The sequence below is a fragment of the Muscardinus avellanarius genome (genome assembly GCF_963383645.1).
Source record: "Muscardinus avellanarius genome assembly, chromosome: 9".
Classification (NCBI taxonomy): domain Eukaryota; kingdom Metazoa; phylum Chordata; class Mammalia; order Rodentia; family Gliridae; genus Muscardinus; species Muscardinus avellanarius.
In genome coordinates, this window is record NC_137795.1 from 44,003,244 (window position 1) to 44,024,653 (window position 21,410).

Genomic DNA, 21,410 nt, shown 5'->3' on the forward strand with positions numbered 1-21,410 from the left:
TTTTGTGTGTGTGTGTGTGTTACTGGGAATTGAACTTAGGGGCATTTTACCTCTGAGCCACACCCCAGTCTTTTATTATTATTTATTTATTTATTTTGCGGTACTGGGAATGAAACTCAGAACATTCTATTTTCGAGCTACACTCCAGCCCTATTTTTTATTCTTTATTTTGAAACAGAGTCTCACTGAGTTGCAAAGGGCTAAGTAGTAGCTGAAGCTGTCCGGGAACTGAGATCCTCCTGTCTCAGCCTTCCAAATGCTAGGATTACAAGCATGCATATTATTTTGTTTTGAAATGGAGGCTTACTAGATTACTGAGAGTCTCACTTCATTGTTGAGGCTATTCTTGTACTTGTGATCATTCTCAACCTTTCAAGTACTGGGATTACAGGCATGCATCACCACACCTGATTCATTAATGAATCTTTAGCATCTTGAAAGAATGAACAGATTTACATATTAACAGTAGTTATAATGAAACTTCATGGGTTAACTACATCTTTAACATTGTGACCCTTGCACAGGTTGCCTGTGATTTGCTTCGGAGAATAATTCGCATCTTGTATCTCAGTAAGAGGCTCCAAGGACAACTGCAAGGGGGAAGTAGGGAGATAACAAAAGCTGCTCAGAGTCTCAATGAACTTGGTAAGTCTTTTCTTGATTAAATACTAAAGCTTGAAAGATTTTACATGACTTGATTTGCTGACGTGAACAAGTTTTTAAAAAGTTGGCTGTATACAGGATTGTCATACTTTTCAGAAAGGATGAGTACAATTGTTTGATATCTTAGAAACATTATTTTTCAATCATCTAACAGTTTAAAATGGACCCCTTTTTCATGTATAAGTCTGTAAATCTTAACAGATATATAGATTCATGTAACCATCAGTACAGTCATGACAGAACAGTTTTATCACCCCCTCCCCAAATTTGCTTATCATTTCTTTATGATCATAAACTCACCTCCCTGCCCTTAACCTTGACAACCACCAATCTTCTCTATTTTGGTAGTTTTGTCTTTTTAAGAATGTCACATACATAGACTCATAAAGTATATAACATTTTGAGGCTGGCTTATACTCAGCATTTATCTAAATTGTTAGAATACCATTCTATAGATGTACTGTGGGTCTTTTGTTGATTTGCTGGTTGAAGATCATTTGCGTTATTTCCAGTTTTGGAAAACACTCATGTATAGGTCTCACTGTGAACCTAAGTTTTCATTCCATTAGGGGAAATGCCTAGGATAAATGTCATTTTTAGGTGACAGATCCCATGCTGATCTTATGTCTAGGTTTCTCTTTTGCTTTATTTGTTCATTCTTTTCTCAGACATGAAGAGCAGGCCCTTCACATTCAAGGGTTTAGTGTTCATAAACCTTTTAGCAGTTTGATTGCTAATAAGCTGCAAAGCTTGTGAGTACTCATATTGCTAGTGAGTACTCACAGAAATGCCCACCACGGGTGTTTTAAGGAGCCTTTGTGGTCGTCTTATTGTGTACCTGGGAGATTCTCTGGAGTGTATATATTTAGCGATATTTGTACTTTAATAGGTTCAGAAGATCTTTGATTATATTCATCTTAAATATCAAAAGTCTTTTTACTCTTGTTGGTGTGCTTTGAAAGCAATTATCCAAACTAACATCAGAAAACTGTATTACATGTTCTTTAAGAATTTTCTGACTTTGATATTTCAATTACATAGTCATGCTGAAGAGCTTATGCTGTACTTTTACTGATCAAATAAATGTAATAGCTTTCACAAATAATATTTCAACAACATTTCAGTTGTATAATGTGCAAATATGGGCTTTGCTTAGGTTTATCATTGAGAATATATCTAACTTGCTATTTAGTATGCTGGGAATATATCATATAGAAATTTAGCTTTTGCTGGGCATAGTGGTACACACCTGTAAACTCAGTGAGCCCCTGTTTCAAATAAATAGGGCTAAGGATATAGATGGAGATAGAATATCTTTGGGTTCAAGCCTCCATCTGAAATAAAAAAGTCATTATTATTTTTGCGGTACATGGGATTGAATCCAGGGCATTCTACCTCTGAGCTACACCCCAGCCCTATATTTTATTCTTTATTTTGAAACATGGTCTCACTAAGTAGCTGAGGGTAGCCTCGAACCTGTTATCTCCATGTTTCAGCCTCCCAAGTATTGGGATTACAAGCATGTGCCACCACACCTGGGCAAAAAAAGTTAATTTTTAAAGCTGTTCATTTAATTTTTAAAGTTATTTTTTCTATTACACTTAACTGCTATGCTCCAAAATAATCTTTAGGGTAATAGAATCTTTAATCATCAATACAAATTATTCCAAAGTTTGTTGTATATGTTTGTCACCACTGACAGTCCTTCATATTAAAAGTAGCTAGTTTTTTTTTTTTTTTACTGTGATTATTCTCTTTTACATTGGACATCATATGCTGTAATACAAATGGTGATGTCTTCTTTAAACCTATTCCAATGTAGTGTTGACTATACCTAAAGCTTTTATAAATGTCAAATATGAAAAAGTTGTTGATAAAATGCAATTACCAGTGGAATTATCCAACAAAAGATGCATTCATATAAAATTTTAAAGCTGTGCACACCGGGCATGGTGGCACAAGCTTGTAATTCCAGTACTTGGGAAGCTGAGACAGGAGGATTACAGGTTTGAAGCCAGCGTCAGAAAATTAGTGAGACCCTGTTTCCAAATAAGAAATAAAATAGGTCTGGGGTGTGGCTCAGAGATAGAAGTCCCCTGGGTTCCATCCCCAGTACCACGAAAAAGAAAAGCTATGAATATAATATGTTACTTAATATTTTCAAAAGCATCATCTGTTTATCTTTTACCACTGTGGTTTAGTTTCGACCAATCTTAGCACTGATAACTAAAAAGAAGCCAGGAGGAAAATAAATTTTCTATACTTGGAGTTAATATTTTTGTTAAAAGTAATTGTTTTGGAGCCACTAATGCAATTATACATATATGCCAAAGGGTATTCCTGTGACTGGAACATCTCTAAAATTACCAATACTTGTATCAGTGTGGTTTGTTTCTCATTATGTAACCAAACAGTGTTTTTTGTCTCTTGATGAGTACAAAGCTGGTAAGCACAATCAGGGGATAAAAGGAGTGAAGAAAATTTTATTACTTGTAGCAAGTAAGGAGAGCACGGGGGATAACTTCCCAAACAATGTCTCCCTGACATAGGAGTAAGGAAATTTTATTGAGAAGACTCCTGCATAATTATTATGGGAGGCATGGCATTACATGTAGAGGTGGGCACATTCCAGAGCATATTCATTTCTAGCCCATGCTTCATCGTATGTTACCTGTTCATAAATCAATGGGAGGAACTTGGGGCAGAGAATTTAGCAGTGCAATGAGACTGTAGTGAGCAAAATTTACTCTAGGTTACCTGGAAGGGTCATCGTGAATTTTGGTTGGTTTAAGCTGGTCCTCTGTGATTTTCTCTGGAGGGCCTTGTCTGAATCAAAAACATTTTGAAGGGATGTTAGCAGTCATTGAAGGGCTTAGCACCTTTTCCCCTGCAAGCACTGAAGCTTGCCCCTAAAAGTTCTTGCCTAACAGCTAATAATTAGAGTAAAATGAGTAGAGTAGTAATGCTCAGAACACAGACTCCTGAAATTTATTTAAAAGCAGTCTGTTAAACTTGAAAGGTTTTGAGGCTTGAATTGGGGTGACTAGATGAAATTAAATATATTTTGAGGGATTCAGAGTATAGCATGGTTATAGATGGGTACAGATTTATTTTTTGAGGTAATGAAATGTTCAGGAATTAGTGGCGATTGTTGTACAATCTTCTCAGTACACTAAAAATAAACTGTACATTTCAAAGGGGTGAATCTTTTTTTGTGTGTGTGGTATTGAGGATGGAACCCAGGGGCATTCTACCTCTGAGCTACACCCCCAGCCATAATTATTCTTTATTTTGAAACGGTCTTACTGAGTTACAAAGGGCCTCACTAGGCAGCTGAGACTATCTGCAAACTGTGATCCTCCTGTCTCAGCCTCCCAAATACTGGGATTACAAGCATGCGCTCTCATGCCTGGCTCGAAGGGGTGAATTTTATATTATGGAAATTATGTAAATGTTTATCATCATTAATCTGAAAAATCCAAATCTAAAATTCCTCAAAGTCTGAAACTTTTGGAATGCGGACATGATTCTACAAGTAGAAAATTCTACATTTGACCTCTTATAATGGGTCACAAGCAAAATGCAGGCATATAACACATAGCATTTGGCTAGTATGTGTAAAGTGTATATGAAACACAAATGAATTTTGTGTTAGACTTGGTTCTGTCTCTACAATATCTCATTATGTATATGCAAATGTTCTGAAATCATAAACCTGAATACTTGTGGTCCCAAGTATTTTGGGTAAGTGATATTCAGCCTGTACCAATTTTGAACATACTTTGGATACATACTGATAATTATATTGGTATCTGTTCTTTTTGTTTTTACCAATACATCTTTTCAGTCTAAGTGAAATAATAAACTGCATATATTGAAAAGACATAATACGGTTAATGCAGCATGACTAATAGTAAGCTAAGGAACATAACTATTAACTTCTAGAGATTTCCTCATGTCCCTTGGTAATCCCTCCTCAAGCATTTACTGATTTATTGTCTGTCACTATAGTTTCCACTAATATAAATGGAATCATACACTTTGTATATGTTTTTGTTCAGCTTCTTCAGTCAACTTGTTTTGAAATTTATCAGTGTTGTTTGTATCCGTAGCTTATTTCTTTTTACTGTGAACTAGTGTTTAATTGATGTTCCACAGTTGGTTTATATATTCATCTATTGATGTCCATTTGGGTTATTTCTCATTTTTAGATATTACAGATTAAGTGCTACTAATGTACAAGTCTAATACAGAAATAAGTATACAGGTCTTTACATTCTCTCTCTCTCTCTCTCTCTCTCTCTCTCTCTCTCTCTCTCTCTCTCTCTCTCTTTTGGTACTGGGGTTCCTGGAAACCCTTCTGCCTCTGGGTTACACTCCAAGACCTATTTTATACTTTTTATTTGGAAACAGGGTCTCTTAAGCCAGCGCAGCTGGCTTGGAACCTGCGCGATCCTCCTGTCTCCGCCTCCTAAGCACAGGGATTACAAGCGTGCGCCACCACGCCCAGCTACATCCTTTTATTTCTCTTAAATAAGTACCTGAGAGTAGAGTGTCTGGATCATATAGTGGATGTATGTTTAATTTTTAAAGAAATTATAAAGGTGTCTTTTAAAGTAATTGTGATACTTTATATTCCTACTATTTGTGTATGTGAATTCCACTCCCCCTACCTCCTTACCAACACTTGTTAATCTTCTAAATTTTAGCTATTCTAATCATTATATAGTTTATAAAAATAGAAGCTATAGAACTAATAAATGAGTTAGGAAGATTTCAGAAAACAAATCAATATACAAAAAATTAGTATATTTCTATATACTCTCCTAATGACAAGCAGTTGGATTGAAATTCAAAATATTGCTCATTGTCAGCTGGGCGTGGTGGCACACGCATGTAATCTCAGCATTTGGAAGGCTGAGACTGGAGGATTTCGGTTCATGGACACCTCAGCTACTTAGTGAGGCCCTCCGCAACTCAGTGAGACCCTGTTTCAAAATAAAGAATAAAAAATTGGGCAGGGGGTGTAGCTCGGAGATCGAATGCCTCTGGGTTTCATCCCCAGACCCGCCCCCCCAAAAAATATATGTATGTATGTATGTATGTATGTATGTATATTGCTCATTGTGGTGTTGAGTGCAGGCTTACGTCCAGCCTCTGAAACTTTGTGAGGCCCTCCACAACTTAGTGAGATCCTGTTTCAAAATAAAAAAGGGCTGGGGATGTAGCTCAGAGGTAGAATGCCCCTGAGTTCAATCCCCAGCAAACACACACACACACACACACACACACACACACACGCACACACACACCAATCAAGAGAACCTAAATAGACATGTCTTATTAATAAATTAGAAGACTTAATATTGTTTAAGAAAAATTCCATTCTCAATAGGCACAAAACAAAACTTTGGATTAAATCTAACCAAAAAAGTAAAAGACCTCCACAATGAAAATTATGTAACACTAAAGAAAGGAATTGAAGATCTTAGAAGATGGAAAGACCTCCCATGATCTTTGGAAGGTAGAATAAATATTGTCAAAATGGCCATACTATGAAAAATAATTCAATCCAATCACTATCAAATACTGGTGTTATTCTTGACAGAGCTATAGTAACAAAAACAGCATGGGATTGGCACACAGACACACAGAACAACGGAATAGAAGGTAGAGAAACAGATTCTCATACTTATTGTCAGTTAATTAAAAAAAATTTATCGGTGGATTGTAGACATACTTCTTTTTGGGGTACAAGATGGTAGAGGCATGCATCACACATCACTCATTTAGCCCTTCCCTAATCCCCACCCCATTTTCTGCCCCCCCCTTCTCATGTTTGGTTTACTGATTGACATGTTTGTGAATGTACATCATGTACATTAGGGAATTTCCTTCTTTTCCCCTCACATCCCCTCAGGTCGCATTATTTGTTCATCTGTGGTTTCTCTTTCTTCATCTAGAGTTTCTCCTGTGACCCTTTTTCTCCCTAGCTTCCACATATTAGAGCGTCTGATTTCTTACTTTTTGTGACTGACTAATCTCACTTAGCATAAGTGTTCTTCAGTTTCATCCATTTTCCTGCAAATGATGTAATTTTGTTCTTCTTTATGGCTGAGTAAAATTTCATTGTGTACATATTCCATAGTTGTTATTTTTGGTACTGGTGATAGAACCCCGGGGGCATTATACTTCCAAGCTATACCCCAGCCCTATTTTTTATTCTTTATTTTGAAACAGGGTCACTGAGTTGCAAAGGGCCTCACTAAGTAGCTGAGGCTATCTGCAAACTCTGATCCTCCTATCTCAGTTTCCCAAACGCTGGGATTATAAGCGTGCGCCATCACACCCAGCTATTCCATAGTTTTGTAATCCATTCATCTGTTGATGGACATTTTGGCTGGTTCCATAGTTTGGCAGTTGTGCAGCTATGAACATATTTTGGTTTTCATTCTTTTGGATAGATATCCAGAAATGGTATTGCTGGATCATATGGTAGGTTCCTTCCTATTCTTCTGAGAATCCTCCATATTTTTCAAAGGGGTTGCACTGATTTACAGTTTCATCAACAATATATTAGAGTTCCCACTTCTCCCTATCCTTGCCAGCATTTGTTGTTGTATGTGTTTTGCATGATTGCTATTATAGTTGGAGTTAGGTGAAATCTCAGGGTAGTTTTTTTTTTTTTTTTTTTTTTTTTGGTGGTACTGGGGTTCCTGGAAGCCCTTCTACCTCCGGGCTACACTCCCAGACCTATTTTTACGTTTTTATTTGGAAACAGGGTCTCTTAAGCCAGCGCGTGTGGCTGAATTTGAACCTGCGCGATCCTCCTGTCTATGCCTCCCAAGCGCGGGGATTACAAGCGTGCGCCACCACGCCCGGCCTCAGGGTAGTTTTGATTTGCATCTCTCTGATTGCTAATGATGTTGAACATTTTTTATACATTTATTAGCCATTTGAATTTCTTCTTTTGTGAAGTGTCTATTCACTTGCGCATTTTTAAATTGGGTTATTTGTTTTCTTAGTGTTGAGTTCTCTGTATATTCTAGATATTAGTCCTCTATTGGAGGAATAATTGACAATTTTTTTTTCATTCTGTTGGCTCTCGATGTTCTTGATAGTTTCCTTTGCTGTACAGAAGCTCTCCAGTTTCATGCAATCCCCCATATTAATCCTCCTTTTAATTTCTTATGCCTTTGGGGTCTTGTTGAGAAAGTTTTTATCTGTGCCTATGTGTTGAAGTGTTGGACTTTTTCATGCACAGTGTTACTAGAGATTAATCCAGGGCCTTTCTACCATTGAGTTATATCCCCAGCCCTTTTTATTTTTTATTTTGAAACAAGGTCTCACTACGTTGTGATGTGCTAGCTGTAAACTTTAGATCCTCCTATTTAGCCTTCCAACTTGAATGATTTAATCCTACTTGCTTGTTAGTATTTTGGTACTTAAAATTTATAGGGTAATGTAATCACATTACCTTTGTATTAACTTTGTATGCTTTTATAATATTAATATTTTTGACTGAAATACATCTTCATTTTCCTAAAGTCTACTTTTATCTTCAAAGTTTTTCATTTTTTAGAAATAATATACTATAAATAATGCATGTTATATCTTATGATTACTTTATTTGTAGGTAATTTTTTCTTATTATATAATCCATTTTTGCCTTATCTTACAAATAGGGATTGAAAGAAGAAAAATTCTCATTAAGACACCAACCAAAGCTTTTCCATTAGGCTCAACCTGTACTTACCATGAACTATTAAGAATTTTGTGATTCTCTTAATGTAAGATTAAGGCAAAGTTTTTTTTTAATCTATTCTACAAGTATTTATTGAATGCTTACTGTACATGCCATGTGCTATTCTAGTCACTGAAGATGTATCAATGAACAAAACAGAAACTCCCTTGCTCTTTTTACAGCTTATATTCTATTGGGGCCTACATTCATATAATCTTACACCACTAATGTGTTCTTTCCTTAAATGCAGCAATTGAATGGTTTTTAAAAAAAATTTTTTTTTTTTTTTGGCGGTACTTGGGATAGAACCCAGGGTCATTGTATCTCCAAGCTACACCCAGCCCTATTTTTTAGTCTTTTTTATTTTTGAAACAGGGTCTCAACTGAGTTGCAAAGGGCCTAAGTAGCTGAGGCTGTCCACTAACCATGATCCTTCAGTCTCAGCCTCCCAAATGCTGGGATTACAAGTGTGCGCCACCACGCCCGGCTATATTTAGTCTACTTTCTAAGAATGCCTTGAATATAAGTGTAAGTATGAGTGAATGTACCAGTAGAGGAAAATTATAAAATTTTGATAGTCATGACTTATGACAGTCTCATATTTAAAGCCAAAATATAAAATATTGACATATTATTTCCAAAATATGCCTTGTTGATATAAATGAATGTTATGCTATGACTGTGGATTGACTGTTAATGATTTAATGTTCTATTCTAAAGCTTAACTGATGTATTTAAAGATCATTTGTGTGTGTGTGGTAATGGGGGTGGAAGCCAGGGGCTTTTCTATCTCTGGGTTACATTCCCAGACCTATTTATTTATTTTTGGTGGTACTGGGGTTACATTCCCAGACCTATTTATTTATTTTTTGGTGGTACTGGGGTTTCTAGAAACCCTTCTACCTCCGGGCTACACTCCCAGACCTTTTTTTTTTTTTTTTTAAATTTGGAAACAGGGTCTCTTAAGCCAGCGCGGCGGGCTTCAAACCTGCACGATCCTCCTGTCTCCGCCTCCCAAGTGCAGGGATTACAAGCGTGCGCCACCACGCCCAGCGGTCACAGACCTATTTTTATACTTTATTTGGAAATATGGTCTCACTAAGTTGCTGAGAGCCTCACACACAGTAGCTGAGGCTGGCTTCAAACCTGTGTAATCCTCCTGTCTCAGCTTCCCAAGTGCTGGTATTATAAGCGAATGCCACCATGCCCGGCTTTTAAAGATCATTTTTAAAAATATAAGTAAGCAGTAAATTATATTGAAGTAACTGGAAGTGTTGGGAAGCATTCCCTTCATTTTTACTGCTTGCTGCCTATTTTCTGAGTTTTACATCCTTATTTCTAGCTACTTCATGTGTGATGAGAGAGTATCCTTAAAACCAAATTTATCATACCAGCATTTTATGATGTATTTATTGTGGAAAGAAGAAATAGTATAATTGTTTCATCCACTAATGTTCTTATTTTATTTTTATTTATTTATTTTTTGGTGGTACCTCCGGGCTATACTCCCAGACCTGTTTTATATTTTATTTGGAAACAGGGTCTCACTAAGTTGCTGAAAGCCTCACTAAGTAGCTGAGGCTGGCTTTGAACCTGTGCAATCCTCCTGCCTCAGCCTCCCAAGTGCTGGGATTACAAGCATGCGCCACCACATTCGGCTTCAATGTTCTTATTTTAGCTGTGATATTTTTCTAATCTTTTAAAACAATATATTTGTGCGTGTGTGATACTGGTGTTGAAACCCAGGGGCATTGTACCTTTGAGCTACACCCTATCCCTCCCCCTTTTTTTTTATTCTTTATTTTGAAACAGGGTCTCACTGAGTTGCAAAGAGCCTCACTAAGTAGCTGAGGTTGGCCGCGAGCCATGATCCTCCTGTGTCAGCCTCTCAAATGGTGGGATTACAAGCATGTTCTACCATGCCTGGCTAAAATGATATCTTTATAGGCTAATATTTTTTATTTATGTACAGGTGCTAAAACTTATGATTTATATAATTTTGTCACATGATAGGTGGGTACTCAGTAATTGAACTAATGAATGTGTTTTGAGATTTCTATAAAATGTTGTAAAATGTTTTATTTTAGGCCATTTGAAATCATATATTGACACAAAAGATTGTAAATATACAAGAAAATTGTTTGCAGTATTGGGTTTGTCTTTCTTAGGTCTGAGGTGATTTGTTTTTTTAAAATGCATTTGATAAGCTGGGTGTGGTGGCACACACTTGTAATCCATGTGCTTGGGAGGCTGAGACAGGAGGATAGCACAGGTTTGAAGCCAGCCTCAGCTACTTAGGCTCTCAGCAACTTAGACCCTGTTTTTAAATAAAATATAAAAAAAAATAGGTCTGGACGTATAGCCCAGAGGTAGAAAAGCTCCTGGATTCCACCCCCAGTAACACACACACACACACACACACACACTGCATGTAATACATATATAGTTTTTTGTGTGTGACAACTTTGGCATAGGCAATTTAATGTGCATTTGAAAATTTACAATGCAATGATATAGTAAACATTTTCAGTATGTTTGATTAGAATTTATGTCTCTAGATGGCTTACTTATTTATGTGCCTGGGTTCAGCTGCCACCAGGTGGAAGTGATGCTGTGCGCAAATCAAATGGTCGGAAAGGCTTATGTTTGGGTGAGGGTTTGCATATGGTAGAGGTAAGCATATTATTTCACACACTCACATGACCCCCCTTTAAATGAATTTGATGTAACTAAAATTTACATTTAGCAGATAATACCCATACAGCAGTAATCCTACTATATTTGTTTTATCTTTTGTCATACAATGCCAAAAATTCAGTATAATATACAGAAAAGAAACAAGCAGCTTGCTTACTATAAATTTTAGTACATGTGTTTTTCAGACATTTCAAAACTTCTTTTGGGTGTGTGTATGTGTGTAATACTGAGGATTGAACCCAGGAGCATTTTATCTCTGGGCTACACCCCGAGCCCTGTTTTAAATTTTACTTTGAAACAGGGTCTCACTAAGTTGCTGAGAGCATTGCTAAGTTACTGAGACTGGCTTTGAACCTGTGATCTTCCTGTCTCAGCCTCCTAAGTATTGGGATTATAGATATGCACCACCATGCCCAGTTTGTAGTAGCATTTCTATATTTTATTTCATGATACTTATATAGAAGCTGTGTATTTTCTCTATTGTCACCCTTGCTGGAACATTTATTACTGATTGGGAATAGTTTGTTTAGTGTAAGGTTTTTCAAACTAGCAATTATCAAAAATTTCAATTTGTTTCTAAGAGATTTTCTTTTCTCTTTGAAAGCTGAAGTCTAGTTCTCAACCTCTTTCCCATTTTAGTATATATCACCAATAATTTAAAAAATTACAATATATTTTATTATACAAACAGTGCCCCAGAATTTCAGGCTTGTTTTGTTGACTATTACTTTAAAACAGTGTTAGCTCCACTGGGCGTGGTGGCACATACACCCAGCATTTGGGAGGCTGAGAGAGGAGGATCACAGTTCGAGGACAGCCTCAGCTTCTTAGTGAGACCCTTTGCAACTTAGTGAGACTCAGTTTCAAAATAAAGAATAAAAAATAGGGCTGGGGGTGTAGCTCGGAGATAGAGTGCCCCTGGGTTCCATCCCCCGTACTGCAAAAACAAAAACAAAACAAACAGTGTTAGCTCTTGTCTTAACAATTGTAGCTTTGGGTCTTGTTCTCTAAGTTTAATATTGTACAGGAATGGTAGGTCTTTCTACTTTTCATTGCCGTTATGCTTCATTACTTTGTGTATAGAAAATCCAAGAACAAGATGAAACAGTTTTCTATCACTCTTTGATAAATTTAAATTATCATAGGGCTAAGTTAGTGATTCAATGTAAAGTTTGAATTGTAGGTATAGTTATAGAATTCTGCATTTTACTACCATGAAAACAACAGGTAAAGCAGGGAGGCATAATCTTATGAGAGGTAAACTAGGATTCCATTTTATGAATTTGTTTCCATTTCTGTGTTAGGGACTTGGCATTCCTTTTAATGAATTAAAAGTATGTTCTGTCATGTACAAATGAAAGATAATACTGATAATATAGTTTTATTATCACACCTAGGAATATATTCAGTGGAATGATCTGTATTGTTTCTATATTGATTATGGTAAAACAAACATAATTTTACTTTGGAAAAGAATTCTTGAAATCATTATATCTGGCAAATCAGTCTCTAAAATCTCAAAAATGTGTACCATATAATATAAAATAGCCAAATTAGTTACCTAGGGATATGTATATCTTGTGGCTAACTTATTCTAGTGAATCTATCAAGAAGGCATGATGCTCTGAATTGGATGCTACATAGATATTTATAAAGGTCTTTAAATAGAAGTTATAGGTAACATTACCAATATAAATATTAGTAACATTTTCTTTGAAAAATTTCTCTGTGTAAATTGCATATTTTGTGTCCTTGGTAATCTGTTTACTTCCCAATTTTATCTGGAGCTGCTTCTCGAGAAAAATGCTGAAATCACCAGTAGCTATTCTGAAGACCTCTCTCATATTTTCCAGGAAAAAACATTTGATAGGACTTTTATTTTTCAAAACAAGGTGCTAATGTCTTAAATTGGTTTCCAGAACATAAGAATCTATACTTAGTGTAGCATACATTATTAACTCCTATGTTTTGAGTATTGTTTGTTCCTTCTGAAACTCATGTTGGAATTTTATTGCCATTTTGGCAGTGTTGGGAGATTAGGTGGTAATTTGATCATTACAAGGATTAAGGCAGTTCTTGAGGGACTGAATTAATTTGTTTTCTTATTGCTGGTATCATGCTCTTGAACTTACCAGCCTCCAGAATCATAAGCCAAAATATACTTCTTTACAGTTTTTCCAGTCTCAGGTATTCTGTTATAGTCATAGAAAGTGGACTAAAGACAACTTGCCAGTTTTGTTCTCACCAGTCTTTTTGTCAGAATCATAGTTTTGTTCAATATCATCTTCTTAATATTTTGGTCTCAAAGAAGGGCTCATTCCCCTTTTCTAGGCTTTAAGTCCTGATTGTTCATGGGAGTTTCAGTCGTTCTTGCAGTTTAGTTAGAGACATGTGACCTCATTTGGGGTAAAGAGGCTTGAGGGAAAATGAGGTGGAGGATGTTTTAGAATTGTTTTCTTTAAAAAAAAAATGTAATTGCAAAACAAGAACAAGAGGTGGATTAGATACTGTCTTTTAAACTTCAAAGTTGAGACATACCTACTTGCTATTTGAAACAAATGAACAAACTTTAGATCTCCTTACCATTTCTTTTTTTTTCTTTCTTTCATCTTTTTTAGTGGTACTAGGGTTCCTGGAAGCCCTTCTACCTCTGGGCTACACTCCTACGGGCTACACTCCCAGACCTGTTTTATACATTTTTTTGTGGAAACAGGGTCTCCTAAGCCAGCATGGCTGGCTTCGAACCTGCGCAATCCTCCTGTCTCGGCCTCCCAAGCGCGGGGATTACAAGTGTGCACCACCACTCCCAGCTCTTTACCATTTCATTCAGTCCTTTCTCTCTTACAAAATTTCTTGCCTTCTATACCTCTGCTCCCAAAACAACAACCTTTTTCAAGATGTATTAATACTTTATATAAGTGTGGTCTACCTTTATTGTATTGAGAATGCTTAACATAAGACTTACTGTCTTAACATATTTTATTCTTCTTTTTAGTACTGGGACTGAACCCAAGGCCTCATACATGCAAGGGAAGTGCTGTACTACTGAGCTACATCCTAAGCCCTTTTTAAAATTTTATTAAGGATCTAAGTTTCTCAGGCTGGCCTTGAATTTGCAGTCTTCCTTAGCCTCCTGAGTAGTTGAGATTACAGGTGTGCACCACTGTGCCAGGCTCTTAACAGACTTGTGGGTGTATAGCATAATACTGTTACCTGTAGGCATGATGTTGAAGACTAGATCTTTAGAATTTACTTTGCATAGCTGAAAATGTATTTATTCCTGTCCATTAGCAATTCTCTATTTCCCCTCTCTCTGCCAGCCTTGGGCAACCACAGTTCTACTATTTGCTTCCGTTCATTTGACTGCTTTAGATGCCTTCTGTCAGGGCTCATGCAGTATTTGCCCTTTTGGGACTGGCTTTTGTCACCCATCCATGTTGTTGCACATTGCAGAATTTCCCTCTTTTTAAAGGAAATAATAGTTCAGTTTAAGTTTATGCCACATTTTAAATTTATTTTTAATAAATTTTTATTGGTGCATTGTAGTCATAAATCTCAACGGGAAAAGAACTTGTGGAGATGTACATGCACACATCACCCAATCAGCCCCTACCCAGTCTCTAACCCCTTCCCTCCCCTTCCCACCTACACATCCTTGGCTTCCTGGTTGACTTTGATATGTTTAAGTACATCATGTGCTTTAAAGAGTTGCCCTTATCCTCCCTCTTATCCCCTCAGATATGTCACCTTCATGGCTCTTCTATAGGGTCCCTTCTTCATCTAGAGTTCCTCCTATTACCCATTTCTCCCTAATATTTTGCACATTAAATGCATCTGCATTTTTTTGCAAAAAAGCATCTGCTGTCTTATTTTTTGTGTGTGACATTTCACTGTAAATGCCATAATTTTGTTCTCCCTTATGGCTGAGCAAAATTCCATTGTGTACATATCCCATAGTTTTGAAATCCACTCATCCATTGAAGGACATCTTGGCTGATTCCACAGTTTGGCAATGGTGAACTGTGCAGCTATGAACACGGTTGTTCATGCATTAGTTTGGTATTTTGGTTTTCATTCTTTTTGGTAGATACCCATCTCACTAGATTGGTGAGAGGTTCACTATTTGCTGAGGCTGTCCTCAAACCTGTGATCTTCTTATCTCAGCTTCCCAAATAACCAGGATTACAAGCATATGCCTCCATGCCCAGCTCCTAATATCCTTTGAATACAGTTTGTTATTGGTGTATAGAAATTAACTTTTTTTTTCTTTCTGTGGTACTGGAGATTGAGTCCAGGGCATTCTACCTCTGGTACTCCAGGCCTATTTTTTTTTTTTTTTTTGAAACAGAGCCTTTCTGTAATGCTGAGAGTATCACTTAGTTCTGAGGCTGGTCTTGAACCATCGTTTCTGGAAGAGTTTGACAGGTATTAAGTTTATTCTGTTTTGATCAGATTCACTTCTGAAGCCATTTGATTCTTGCCTTTTGCAATTTCCTGCTTTAATGTTAATCAAATACTTTTACATATTGTTTTATTTTGTCTATGGAATTTTCAAGTTATATGTTTATATTTTCTAGGAATTTTCTACATATTACATTATGCATCTTTTATTTATCACAGTCTACTTAATGTTGAGTTACTTGAGTTGAGATACTAGCTACCTCAAAGTCATTGTCTGCTAAATGCCACATATTGGCCTACTCCAACTTTTTTTTTTTTTTTTTTGGTGGTACTGTGGGTAGAACCCAGGGGCTTTCCACCTCCAGGATATACTCCCAGACCTATTTTATATTTTATTTGGAAACAGGGTCTCACTAAGTGGCTGAGAGCCTCACTTAAGTTGCTGAGGCTGGCTTCGAACCTGTGCGATCCTTTTGTCTCAGCCTCCAAAGTGCTGGGATTACAAGCATGAGCCACCATGCCCAGCCAAGTCGGTTTTTTTTAAAAACATGAGTGTGATCCTGTTTTTCATTTTTTTGCATGTGAAACAAAATTTGGTTGGAAAATTGGACATTACGGATAGTATATTTTGGTAACTGTAGATTGTGTTCTTGGAGAATTGCTTGGTTCCTTTGTTCCAGATCACAGTTAAGTTACCTGGTCTCAATTTGTACATTCTTCCCCTTGCATTGTGTAGTTGCTGTCTTAGCCCAGCTCTTTCTTCTTACAGCTGCTACATTTGTAGCCTGATGCTATACAGATCTCCCCTGTACCAGTGTAGCCAGGTATCACCAAGAATTTTGACAGAATTGACATAAACATGGTGTCCTCACCTGTTTTTACTTTGTCCTTCTAGTATTCTCTGCCTAACTTCCCCATGGCTTTCCCAGAAATGATCACGGTTACTGACATCTTGTTTGTAAAGTGCAGCTTTCTGTTGCTTGAGCTCTGCACTATGTATGAAATGCTGTCAGTCTGAAAACGGAATTCACCTTCTTACAGGTCTTCTATGAGTAGACTTCTCTCTGACTTTTGCTTGCTTTTTTCTCTCAGATACCCTTGGAATAATCCCATTGTCTCTGCATGTGTATTTGTAGCTCCCTAATTTTGTAGTTCCTTTGCCTGCCCTGATTCTTGTCCTCTGCCCCAGACTGTAAGCTTGTTTTTTCTTTTTTGAGGATTGGGATAAATGTGGTAGTTGGAGGTTTTTGTTTGTATGAATTGTTTTTTTTTCTCAGACAAGGCCAAACTTTCAATTCTTACTCAATAAAACTGCTTTTGGTCACCTTCCAGTTATTTTACATAGTGTGTTTTAGGCCGGGCGTGGTGGCGCACGCTTGTAATCCCTGCGCTTGGGAGGCAGAGACAGGAGGATCTCCCAGGTTCGAAGCCAGCCGCGCGCGCTGGCTTAGGAGACCCTGTTTCCCAAATGAATAATGTAAAAATAGGTCTGGGAGTATAGCCCGGAGGTAGAAGGGCTTCCAGGAACCCCAGTACTACCAATAAATAAATAAATAAATAAATAAATAAATAAATAAATAAATATAAAAAATAAATAAATAGTGTGTTTTAAAAAATGCTTTACTTAGATTTGAAGTTATTGTTTGCAGGAAACAATGCCTGACCAGTTCACTCTGTCATTAGTGGGAACTAGGCCAAATTGACTTGTATTTGTCTGTTTCTCATATATACTCAAAGTCTATAAAATTGAATAAGTGTTGTAAATTTGAATCACTGTAAGAGCCATCTGTATAGGTTGAGGATTCATGTATTGCTTTTCAAATACAATTAGAGGTACTATTAAATGAAGACTGACTTTTATGAATAGAAAAATCTCTGTATTCCCAAAGAATGAATGGATATGGAATGATTCATAAAGTCTAAGTAACATTCCTAAATGTTTTAGAAAGATGATGTGCTTTATGGAAACATGAACTTAAAGTCTGAAATCAGTTTCCTGTGATCATTGCTCTCCTACTTAGCAATCTGTTTTCTAAGGCAGAGCTTTCTTTTATTTAGAAGAGCAGAAACACGATGCACATGGAGTTATTCTTTTTCTTTACCAACAATAATTTGAAGTAGCAACACTTTTCCACTGTCCTAAAAATATATTTAATGTGGAGATTTTAAGAAATTCTGGATATTGTATACCTTGTACTCATGGGCCATGTTACCATTTGACCTAGTTTGTTCTTGTTTCTGTTATGTAAGACATAGTGTCTTATTTAAGCCTTTCCAGATCTTATTTAAGCCTGCTGCAGTATGACTTAGTTTTGTGGAAAGATTATTTCAGAATAAAGATTTGTGGGATATAGACACAGTGAAGAAAGGAGAGGCATTCCATTGTACTAATTTATAGGGAGAAATTTAATTTATTCATTCCTTTAAGTTCTGTTCAAATATTTATATAATACTCTGCGTGTGTGTGTGTGTGTGTGTGTGTGTGTGTGTGTGTGTGTGTTTTACTGGGGATCGATTGATCCCAGGGCATTCTACCTCAGCCCCAGTTCCTTTAAAAAATATTTATTTTGAAACAGCGTCTCTTTAGGATGCTGAGAGTCTAGCTATGTTGCTGAGGTTGTTCTGGTATTACAGTATCAGCCACCATGCCTGGTTAGATATTACATTTAAAAAGAAGAGGGTGGATTGCAGTGGTGGCACACACCTGTAGTACTTGGGAGGCTGAGACAGGAATAGGAGGATATTAGGTTGAAGTAAGAATTTAATGATACCCTCTCTTCAAATAGATGAATTCACCAATAGTGGTAGCAGTTAATGATGTGATTGCTTAGAGTTTTATACTCTAAAAATCATGGTACTGGGGATTGAACCTATTGTGTTAAGTGAGATTAGCTAGGCACAGAAAGAGAAGGGACATATGTTTTCTCTAATATGCTCAAGCTAAGAAGTATTCAGGATACTAGAGGGACTCCAAATAATGGAGGGAAAACCTCAGTGAAGCCAGGAAGAAAGGGTAGGGGAGGAAGAAGGCTGAGGTTTATTAATGGAAAAACTACATTTGACTATGGGTATACATGTGAATATAACATTGTCAATCTAAACACTTGGGTATTGGAGGGAGGGAAATGAGGAAAGGGGCACAAAATACTGTGTGAATGTATGCCATTGTCAACATGATCTACATCATCTGAGACTATAATTAAAATAAAAATTAGCCAGGCATCGTGGCATATGCTTGTAATCCCAGCATTTGGGAGGCTGAGACAGGAGGATTGTGGTTCTCGAACAGCCTCAGCTACTTAGTGAGGCCCTTTGCAACTCAGTAAGAGCCCTATTTCAAAATAAAGAGTTAAAAAATAGAGCTGGAGGTATAGCTTGGAGGTAGAAAGCCCCTGGGTTCCATCTCCAGTACTGCAAATAAATAAATAAATAAATAAATAAATAAATAAATAAATATATTCAGCTGTTTATTCTGAAAAAATTAAATACTACTACCATATTTCTTGATGGGTTAAGAAGACAATGATTCTTATGTCTTTTTAATTTTTGAATTGGTATTAATATGTGTTCATTGTGAAGACTAGAAAATTGAGGTATATGTTTATTGATGAAAGTAAAAAACAGGTATCACCTAGATTCATTTGAGAAACTAACCTCCAAAAGGTTTACTTAAACATTGCTATATTCAGTATATATACTACTTTGTACTTTACATTATGGACATGCTTCCATGTTAATAATCTATGTCGTGATTTTAATGGCTGATGCTGTGTTTTGAATATGGTTTGTCCTTTCTGACACTCTTATCAAAATTTGATTTACAATGCAGTAGTGTTGGAAGGTAGGGCCTTTAAGAGATGATTATCTCCTTAGGAGAAATTAATGCCTTTGTGGTGGGATTGGAGTAGTTATCTCAAGAGTAATTTGTCATAAATGAGGTCACCCTCATGTTTGGTCCGCCTGGCACAAACCCACTCCCCCTTTCACCTCTTTGCCATGTTATAATGTAGTACGAGACCCTCACCAGATACAGCCACTTGATCTTGGACTACCAGCTGTAGGCTAAATAAATTTCTTTCCTTTGTAAATTGCCCAGTCTCAGATAATTGTTATAACAGAAAATGGACTAAGAGAGCTGGAAAATATTAGTTGAAAACTATCCAGTAATTTATGTGATCGTATACTGTTGTTACCTATTTTGGCAATTTATGTTTTTTTCATTGGTGTAATTAGTGTTTTGATGACCATCATTGCACATTTGTTCCATTGTTTCCATTGTATACATGATATTTATTTTTTATTTTTTGCGGTACTGGGGATAGAACCCAGGGCCATTCTACTTCTTAGCTATACCCCAGCCCTGTTTTTTATTCTTTATTTTGAAACAGGGTCTCACTGAGTTGCAAAGGGCCTCACTAAATAGCTGAGGCTGTCTTCAAACTGCGGTCCTTCTTAGCCTCCCAAATGCTGAGATTACAAGTATGCACCACCATGCCCATTGTATAAATTTTAGAAGTTAAATTTTTTGGTCATGTTTAAGATTTTGCTTAATATTTCAAAATGAAGATTTTTTCCCATTAATAATGTGAAAGAGCTTAGTTTTGCCCAAATTAGTAGCCATCAACGTTTAAAAATTACTTGCTAATCATATGTGTGAAGTTTGATATACTGTGTTGTTCTAAAATTTATTCTTATTTGCACGTTTTTGGTGTCTCTGAACAGTTTTGTGTTTTGTCATTTTTTTCTATTGGTGAGTTACACATTTAGTGTTATTTTGCTACGTTGATTTGTAAGTATTCTTTACCTAATAGAGGGTCATTGCTTTATTGTATACGCTCAGAATTTTCCCAGTTTTTTTTTTTATCTTTGATTTTTAAAATGTCTAATTTAAAAAAGTTTTCTAATCACAGTTGTTGATCTTAGATATAATGGTTTACTTTGGTTTCTTACCACAATATTACAAAAATATTCACCTCTCTATTCTTCAGATATTTTATGGTTTTGTTTTTATCAGTCTGTAATTTATTTTGGTGTAACTTGTGTACATAGCAACCACATCTCACAACTTGAGTTAGTGCATTTGCTGTCACCTGGACTATAATGAGTACTGTGCTTCCTGGAGTTGTAAAAATCACTGACACATGGGATGGAAAAACATTTTACTTTATTTTTCCATAGTGCAGTTACTTGCCCAAGTTCATTTAATAAAGAGTCTATCACTTCACAAACTTGAAGTATCCCATAATTTCATAATATATATTTTATTTGCTTGAATCTTCTATGGACCATCTGTTTTATTTCAGTTGTGTATTCATATTTAAACTTTTTAAATCTTGGGATTAAAATTTGATTGCATTTTAGGTACTTTTTTGCTTACTATTTCTTTCTTCTTTTGTACTGGGGAATGAACCTAGGGGCATTTACCTCTGAACTCCACCCTCAGCCCTATTTATTTTCTGTTTTGAGGCAGGGTCTCTAAAGTTGCTGAGTATCCCAAATTGCTGAGGCTAGATTTGGACCTGCAATCCTCCTATCTCAGCCTCCCAAATACTGGGATAACAAACATGTGCCATCAATGCCTGGCTTACTACTGTTTTTTATAGCTAGATGCCCCTAGTGTTTTCTCTTTATGGTTTTGAAATAGAAAAATGAAATTGAATATATACATTTTCCATTAATTTTTTTAGAGACTGTATCTTTGTATTACTTCTGGGGTATATCTAATAGCTATATTTGAAAAAATATTGAGGTATTATTACAGTATTTGGGTTTGTATTGTTTTCTATTAGGTGTTATGTTATATCTGAAAGTCTTAGTCAACAGGATCTGATTGAAAACCTATCATGGCCAGGGGATGAAAATAAGTAGAATTGTACTTTAGGAAGAGAAAAAAAAAAAAATAGAA

At 36.3% G+C, this 21,410-nt stretch overlaps 1 protein-coding gene across 8 annotated transcripts in view; it reads left to right on the forward strand.

Moving 5' to 3' along the window:
• COG5 (component of oligomeric golgi complex 5) overlaps positions 1-21,410 on the forward strand; it is a gene marked incomplete at both ends in the record, with an annotated part of 279,247 nt that overhangs the window by 30,899 nt on the left and 226,938 nt on the right. For 7 of the 8 annotated variants that reach the window (XM_080701111.1, XM_080701108.1, XM_080701109.1 and 4 more), the window contains one exon: positions 525-645. The exons of the other annotated variant lie outside the window; for it this stretch is intronic. In XM_080701111.1, the coding sequence (XP_080557237.1) occupies positions 525-645 (121 nt within the window). The remainder of the gene's footprint in view (positions 1-524; positions 646-21,410) is intronic. 8 annotated transcript variants of the gene reach the window in all.